The sequence below is a fragment of the Caloenas nicobarica genome, chromosome 2 (genome assembly GCF_036013445.1).
Source record: "Caloenas nicobarica isolate bCalNic1 chromosome 2, bCalNic1.hap1, whole genome shotgun sequence".
Classification (NCBI taxonomy): Eukaryota; Metazoa; Chordata; class Aves; order Columbiformes; family Columbidae; genus Caloenas; species Caloenas nicobarica.
Window position 1 is genome coordinate 140,049,999 of NC_088246.1, and position 8,590 is coordinate 140,058,588.

An 8,590-nucleotide genomic window follows, 5' to 3' on the forward strand; every position below is an offset into this window, starting at 1 on the left:
GGGGAAGCTCCGGGCAGCTCCCGCGGGGATGCGGCGGGGCTGACGGGCTGTCCCCTCACCCGCGCCGGGCGTGCGTGCCGATCGCGCCACCCCGTTCGCGCCTTCCCGGCCCCGCGCCATGCGCGCGCACCGCGCCCCTCCTCCCCGCCCCGCCCCCGCCGCGCTCCCGAGCCGCCGCCGAGCCTCCGCGTCACGTGCCCTCCTTGCCCTCCCCGGCAGCCAATGGGAGGCGCGCCGCGGGGCCTTTATAAGCAGCGCGGCGGCCGCGGGCGTGAGCTGGTTGCGGCGGCTGTTGGGGGTCCGGGAGCGGCGGGTGGGTGTGCGCGTCTCGGGCCGCTCGGTCTCTCGAGCCGGTTCCCTGTTCCGCCCCGGGAGGGCCGGGCTGAGCCGTCCGGGAAGGGGCCAGGTCTGTGCCCGCGCGGCCCGGCGCGGAGGGGGTCGTGCCGGAGGCGGGCGGCTGGGGAGGGGCGGCCATGTCGGGGCCGCGCGGCGCCTGAGGGAGTAGCGGTCTCCGCCGCGGCGCCGCCCAGCGCTGGCGGGCGGGCCCTGCCCGTGGCGAGCGGGAGCGGCGCCTCGCCCGTGCCGGCGGGGGCTCGGTGCCCTGCGGGTTGGGCGCTGCCGCTGAGCTCCCCGGGCGCGCCGCCGCGGGGCCGGCTCGCTCCCATCGCCGGGCGGGCTGGGTGCGTGTGTGCGTGTCGTCTTCTCTCTGTCGTCCCCCTCCGTGTCGGAGCGCTCCGTCTCTTCTAACAAACTCTCTGCCTTGCTTCTCCCCCGCCCCCCGGGCTTCTGCTTTGTGGATGTTGGCGGCTTCTTGTTGTGACAGGAGAATGTGTGTGTGTCCTGGGCCCAGGCGGATCGGTACGTATCTCGCACCGGTACTCGCTGGAGCGCCGGGTTCGGGGGTCGGATGGGACCCGGGGAAGGGGCTGCCAGGCGGAGGCCCGGCCGGAGGGAAGAATAACGGTTCTGCTGGTGTTGAATGTTTCTTGTTCCTCCTCCCCCGTCTTCGTCCTCGCCAACAGGCTTATCCGTTCAGCTCTGTCAAGTGGCTGAAAGGCACCTGGGATGTCTTTACCTGAAGCCGTTGGTCTCTTTGGTGCAGGTGTTTTGGAGGAACCTGTCTGTGCAGCATCATTTTGCCTTAATAGTGGAGTTATAGTAAGCATTTATTAAAACAAGGGGTAGTATTTTTTCCATGTTATCAGTGTAGTACTACAAAACCCATAAATTGACCATCCGACTCATTATTTGCCATATTATATTTGTAGCCTGAAAAGTGACATTTGTACCCCATTCTGAGCTTGGAGAGGTATTTAATACTGGCTTGATTCTAATCTCTTGACAAATCTTGATTGGATTTTAAAATTTCCACTTAATCTCTTTTCCTTCTCTTCCATTTCTTGATCATCCATAAAGATCTTGAGATCTTAAAAGTAATTATTTAAGGGCTAGTTGAGGTGTCCGGTTATATTTGGGGCATCCATGTTGCGAGGATAAATGGGAAAGACTTAAGATGATTTCACTAAAGATTGGCAAACTTGGAATTTCTCTCCTACTTAATCATCTAGGATTTATTAAATCTGGTATGTGAAACAGACTGGTATCTTAAGCTGACATGGATATACTGTAAATGATACAGGCCATGGTAATTTTGAGACTAACTGCTTGGATTTTGTGTAATATTTGATAAACTAATGATTAAAAATAGCAAAATATCCTCTGGTGGCACTGCAGAGCTGCTATAACAGCAGTAAATTTGTATTTTTGCTTCATCATGGATCAACAGCAAAACTGTCAGAACAGTTGTTGTGGCACCACATATGGATCAGCACTGAATATGAACGCTTAGCATTGATTTAGTTGGAGTCTAACAGGAGACCAGTGTTTAACCTGAGGTGCTGCTGTGGACTAGGCATATCTGAAGAACCTCGAGGTTCCTGGTCTCTAAGCGGAATTTTTGCTTTTAAATGTCTCTTGGAGAAATATGCATAACTGTTACCAAAATAGCTCCTTTGTAATTAGAAGGCAGTAAATAGATTTTTAAAATCTGTATTTGGAGCTAGTTTACTTCCGTCATGCCGTGTGCATGTGAAGCCTGGGCTGGAGAAATACATTTTTCTGGAAAGAAAATGGCTAACATAAATTTAGTCTGTATCTGGAAGTTGAGGCCAATACACTGCTGCTGAGTGTCTCTGTACAGCTGGCTGTGGTCCATAGGACTACAATCAGAGCTTCTCCTGGTAGCTGAACAACAGAAAACTTGCAAGTTCAGTCTTCATAGCTGCCAGTGGGAGACCTGGGAGGGGTCAGTGGACAAGAATTTTGGTCAGTGTAAGTAAAGACTGGCAGTCACTCATTTATGGGGAATGAAGATGTGATGCTAGGAAGCCGGTGGAAGGGTAGGAACATTAATTCTATTTTGCTTTCAGCACTTTGTAATAAACAGGCTCCACTGCTGGTTACTCAAGGAGATCAAGCAAGCTTGGAGGGAAGAATGTGACTTGCTTCCCTCCCTTGCAACACAGAGAATAGTGTGAAGCTTCACAGGTTTCCAGACACAATCTCAGCTGATCTGGGTGATCAGAATCCATGGAAAGCTTGCAGAACAGCGTGGTGACAGAACACTATTCCTCCCGTGTTGCATGATCCTTTAAATTGAATATTGGGGATTACTGTGTGTTTTATATGGGCTGTGTTTCACCTGAAATACTGGTATGCCTGCTTGGTTAGAAATTATAATCAGTTTAGTAATACAGGCACAACACAACAATACACAGTTTTTCAGTAGAATAATTGAATCTGAGATACAGTGGTGCTGACAGAGTAATGCTTATTACTGCAGTAAGCTTTCTATAATTTGTAGTAGTCTTTCCTAGGAAGAAGCTTTTATGATGAAACGTGATCATAAAATATGGAAAGAGAACTGAATTTCCCTTAATTGTGTATGCTTTGCACTAGGCCGCAGTTTTTCCACTATGGAAATGTTTTCTCAAGTATAACATTGTAAAAGACTTCCTGGTACTGAGGCATAGTGAATAAGGTGTTTAAGAGGCACAGTAATGTTGGGGTTGGGTATGTGAATGTGGACAAGGAAGAGTATGCTAGAATAATCTTCGTTCAAAGGAATGAAAAATAAGGGAAGTTTTGAGATCTGGCAAAAAGTAGTAGAATACTTTGCTTGGATACTGAATTTAGTAATTTATTTTAACACTCAGCTAGCTTTAGACTATTGTGCAGAACTCTATTCTAGTCGTGGAATCAAATGCATGTAGCCCTTTAGCTGAGTAGCTTTTAAAGGCAATTTATAATCTTAAAACTTACTGGGGTAGATGAGCTGCTGGTAGGAGATATGTATCTGCATTCTACTTGTATTTTTGTCTGATAAGCTTGAAAATTGCTGCATAGCCTGCTATGCCTTTTTTTGTATATGTACACCATGGTGTCCTACAAGTTTGAAGTTTTGTATGTGAAAGGGGGGAGAAGAAACAAAACCAGCTACTGACTTGTGATTGCCTAAAGAGTATCTGCTGCCTGTGACCTACTGCTTGCTTTTATTGTCTAAGCCATCTTCATCTTGCATACAGTTGTGTATCATCTCAAAGTTGTCTCTTGAGTCTTACTGTTGGATGGCTTATCTCTTCTTCAGCCTTATAGAAAGACAGTTTTCCTCTTTGTGTGCCATGTCTGGTTCTGTCAGCTGAGAAATCGGCAGGAAAACAAATATCCATAACAGTCTCGTAGAAGGTGGCATTACTGTAGAGTGCTCCATGCTAACTGTTGTCTTAAATTCTGTTTGAAGCTGCATTGTCTGTCTGGAAGATGTTTTCACTTTCTGCCTGCTATCCGACTTGGGTATAAGAGCTGAAGTATCTTAAGAATGATTTAGCTTTTTTTGTTATAGCCCAATGTAGTGTCAATAAACAAGAACCTCTTAAAGCCTTTTCTTTCTCAAGATCTGTGAAGCTATGAACTCCATATTGTTAGGGGCTGTAAGTGTCTTGACACAGTTCTGGAGTGGGGGGAAAAAAAAAATCTTAGCTGTCCCTCTAAGCATAGTTGTTCTCTTGTCTTTCAGCAATTCCAGTCCGGAGCTCCAGGCTACCATTGTTGTCTGATGCCATGCCAGCACCAGCTCGTCTGTTTCCATTGATTCGTAACTGTGAGATTAGCAGAATATGCAGTACTGTGTGCTATTGCCACCATAAACATCTGTGTTGTCTGTCATCTCATTTTGCTCACAGTCACTTCAGATGTGCACCTCAGAAGAAATTTGCAGCCCTTTATAGGCCAAAAGAGAACTTTAATCACTTTATTCACGCGAGGGATTACACTTCCACACCACAGAGATTTTACCTCACTCCACCACAGGTCAACAGCATTCTGAAGGCAAATGAATACAGTTTCAAAGTCCCAGAATTTGATGGTAAAAATGTAAGTTCTGTCCTTGGCTTTGATAGCAACCAGTTGCCTGCTAATGCTCCAATAGAAGACCGGAGGAGTGCTGCCACTTGCTTACAGACAAGAGGGATGCTTCTGGGTGTGTTTGATGGCCATGCAGGTTGTGCTTGTGCTCAAGCTGTCAGTGAAAGACTGTTTTACTACATTGCTGTCTCTTTGTTACCTCATGAGACTTTACTTGAAATAGAAAATGCTGTGGAAAGTGGCAGAGCTCTGTTGCCCATTTTGCAGTGGCACAAGCATCCCAATGATTATTTTAGCAAAGAAGCTTCCAAGCTTTACTTCAATAGTCTAAGAACTTACTGGCAGGAGCTCATTGATCTCAACAGCGGAGAGACTACTGATGTGAAAGAAGCTTTAGTTAATGCATTTAAGAGGCTTGATAATGATATTTCTTTGGAAGCTCAAGTAGGAGATCCAAATTCTTTTCTCAACTACCTAGTACTGCGAGTAGCCTTTTCTGGTGCCACAGCCTGTGTGGCTCATGTGGATGGTGTTGACTTGCATGTTGCAAACACAGGTGACAGTAGGGCAGTGCTTGGGGTTCAGGAAGAAGATGGATCTTGGTCTGCAGTTAATCTGTCTTATGACCACAATGCACAAAATGAACATGAAGTGAAACGTGTGAGAATGGAGCATCCAAAGTCTGAAGAAAAAAATGTTGTGAAACAAGACCGTCTCTTGGGTCTCCTGATGCCTTTCAGAGCTTTCGGTGATGTGAAGTTTAAATGGAGTATTGATCTACAGAAGAGAGTAATAGAATCAGGCCCAGATCAGCTGAATGACAATGAATATACAAAGTTTATTCCTCCAAACTATCACACTCCTCCATACCTCACAGCTGAGCCAGAAGTCATACATCACAAGTTACGGCCACAGGATAAGTTTCTGATTTTGGCCACAGATGGGCTGTGGGAGACAATGCACAGGCAAGATGTGGCTAGAATTGTAGGGGAGTACCTCACTGGTGTTCACCATCAGCAGCCAATAGCTGTTGGTGGCTATAAGGTAACTTTGGGACAGATGCATGGTCTCTTAGCAGAAAGAAGAGCAAGAATCTCCTCAGTATTTGAAGATCAGAATGCAGCGACTCACCTGATACGTCATGCAGTGGGTAACAATGAGTTTGGCACTGTGGATCATGATCGACTGTCCAAGATGCTTAGTCTTCCAGAAGAGCTGGCTCGAATGTATAGAGATGACATTACAATTATTGTGGTGCAGTTCAACTCGCATGTTATAGGTGCATGTCAAAATGGGGAACTGTGAATTTAAGATGGTGAACTAGTTACCAAAGTTACAACAATGGCCAGTATGAGCAGCAAATAAAAAAACAACCACCCAACAATAAAACTCAAAAAAACACCTTAGCAAACAAATTGATTGTCTGCTAGATTCAGCATATCTATTGTTCTGCCTTCCCTCAGAGCTCTAAATATATGGGAAGTGCTATTGACCTAATACAAGCTTGAAGAGGATGTCACAGCTTGGGAAAAGAGGTTATTGTAATAACTTTGCACTATTGATTTCATGAATGCTGCTAGAACAATGCTTTGAATTTGGCAGACTTAGATGAGGGGGAGAGGATAAGGCATTTAACCATCAAAGATCTGGCTGTTCAAGAAACAAAGCCAGTTTATAAACATCTGTACATATCTGCACATTATCTTAAAAGATGAGTGAAAAGGAGTATTGTTCAATTCTTACAGGGCTAATTCTTGCAAAACAGGTATGGTTATTTGTGAATATACTGTCTGCTGTTTCTTCTAAGCAGAAGGTCACTTTAACCGAGTAAGTCTTCAGTATAACAAAGTTGTCTTGCTTTCATATAGACAATGTCATTCACGTAAGGGTATTTGTCTAAGTGTTGACTTTCAATGCAGGTCTAAGCCATAATCAGTACCTGAGGTTCTGTTACAGCTTAACCATATTTTATGCATGGTAGCTTCTAAACTAATTGTGCATTAATAGTTTCTCAGCTGTGGGTTTCTGCACAACTTGTAGGGCAATAATACATTATAACATGCAGTAAGATACCAGGTAACTTTCTGGAGGACTTCAGTTTGCAATATGAAGAAACTTCCAGACTTCACAAAGTCAATGTTGTTGGTCAAGATTGTGTTTGCTTTCCTAAAGGTTATGTCCTTCATGGACCCCGTCTGGTGTTACTTGCCTGGTGAATAAATTTTCACCTCAAAAAGCTGAGGAACTCATTGCTAACCTCTTTGGGGCTTTGTAATTTGCACTCATTTTCACTTTGGCTATTTCAAATAGTCACATATTGGATGTCTTGCACTCGAACTCATATTTGTAGGTCAGGTTAAAAACTACAAATTACAAAAAAATTGAGGTATGGCTTGTAAATAGCATTTTAGTTGGGAAACTAACTGGCATGCATGTGTATGTTTAATGGCATTTTCTAGCAACTTCTTTATTAGCAGCTCTGTATTTCTGGACAGCTGGTGTATGCATGTTCTTACAGTCCAGAATGCTATCACAGAGAAATCTCTGAAATTGGTCTCTCTGGCTTGTAATGGTTGAATTGGAACTTAAAAGATTGGCTATAACTTGGGTGCCTAAAGTTGCTGGGCTTGTAACTGTAAAAAGTAGGGACTGATGACTAATTTATTGGTCATCATTGCATCTCTTTTAGGTATGTCCCATTGTTTACAGATTTATTTTAACCTGCACTTAAGTTAAACTTGAATGCTGGCTGAAATTCCAGTCCTTGATGACTGAGAGAACACAGATAACTTGATTCCTGTGCTGTAGAGAACAATGGTAGGTCAGCATATTTCAATTTACCAAGGTGTTTCAGTTAAAATACCTCCCTAGAAAATTAGAGCAATGCTTTAAAAACCTAGCTTGGTTAATTTAGTACTGTGGCATTTTCTACTAAATACAGATATTGCTAATTAATGCTACTGTTACATACAATAACACCTAGTTTGAACAGTGAACCTGTGGTGTAGTAAACATTGGCTACTCAAACTCACAAATGCTATGCGTGCTTAGTGGCCTGCAGCTTTAATATGTGTTTCTTAAATATCAGGATCAATGTTGCTGTGAGGTTAATGGTATCTAAGTTCACATTCAAGATATGCATAACCCTTCTTTATTTGAAGGGAAAAGGGGAACTCTGAAATGCTTAGACAAGTACTGGCTGTTGACATTGCTTCTGTATGTTGTGTTTTGGTGACTGTCATTAGCTAGGTCAATAGACTTTGTTCTCTCATTCAAATACAGTATGTATCTAAGCTGTTGCAGTATATAACTTTCTACTTTTTTTTTTTACTGTTAAAGCTCCATTACATGTATTGACGTATTTAACCTATGATTATTGATATGGATTGGGTATGTGTCATAGCTAGAAGAAAAGAACATTGGTCCCATGGATATAACTTTTATGGAGGAAATGCTGCTTTTTGTAGTAAAGATGCATATGTATGGGGTCAGACACAATATGTATTGCTTGGAGACTTGCTCAGTATGTATGCAGTGAACAGAAGCAGCAAAACTGCCTGCTGAACAGGTGATCTGAACAAACATCTAACAGATTCCAATAAAACAATCAATTATGCAGAAATCCATGTGTGTTGGATTGGTATAGAATGTGATAGCTGTTCTGCTGGGGTTGAAGCTTAGGAATTACTTGAATTTCAAGAATGCGTTCTGTTGTGTAGTCCCTGTTATGAATGGACCAGATGGCCAGACAAAGCAAAGTATAAACGGAAACAGATTGAGAATTGGACTTGAAGTGTTAAATGCCACCGTGCGGCTGGGAGCCCTGCGTCAGGCATGCTGGTGCTGCTGCCCCCCGGCAGCAGAGCTCAGATCTTGCTGTTGGTATCGTTCTGCATGTCCCAGTTCCCAGCATCTCATGATTAACTTTGGGGGCAGTGCTGCAGATAAAGCAGTGTAATTTGAGATCATTAAGCTGTGGGCTGTACCCTATACAGGGCAATACACCATTTTACAAACAAATAAGTATTTTAGATTATGTGGAGAATAAAATGGGGTAAGAATTACTTGATGGTAAACTAATTTGAAACAGCTTCTCTGCCACAGGCAGAGGACACATTCTGTTAGCAGCATCTACCAAACTCGTTGCATTGCAGAAAGTGCTGCTACT

General features: G+C 43.9%; 1 protein-coding gene across 3 annotated transcripts; it reads left to right on the forward strand.

The window, feature by feature from the left end:
• Positions 1-281: 281 nt before the first annotated feature.
• On the forward strand, positions 282-8,044 carry PDP1 (pyruvate dehydrogenase phosphatase catalytic subunit 1). 3 transcript variants are annotated; one of them, XM_065630161.1, is made up of 2 exons: positions 282-313; positions 4,076-8,044. In XM_065630161.1, exon 2 carries the CDS (start codon positions 4,120-4,122, stop codon positions 5,725-5,727), a length of 1,608 nt encoding a protein of 535 aa, XP_065486233.1. In that variant the 5' UTR covers positions 282-313; positions 4,076-4,119; the 3' UTR covers positions 5,728-8,044. The 3 variants fall into 3 exon arrangements, with proteins under 3 accessions (XP_065486233.1, XP_065486232.1, XP_065486234.1); XM_065630160.1 differs by lacking the exon at positions 282-313 and adding an exon at positions 326-406; XM_065630162.1 differs by lacking the exon at positions 282-313 and adding an exon at positions 3,905-3,989.
• Positions 8,045-8,590: the final 546 nt, after the last annotated feature.

Coding starts and splice junctions, on each gene's coding strand:
- PDP1 (XM_065630161.1), top strand. CDS start 4,120: ATGCCAGCACCAGCTCGTCTGTTTCCATTGATTCGTAACTGTGAGATT.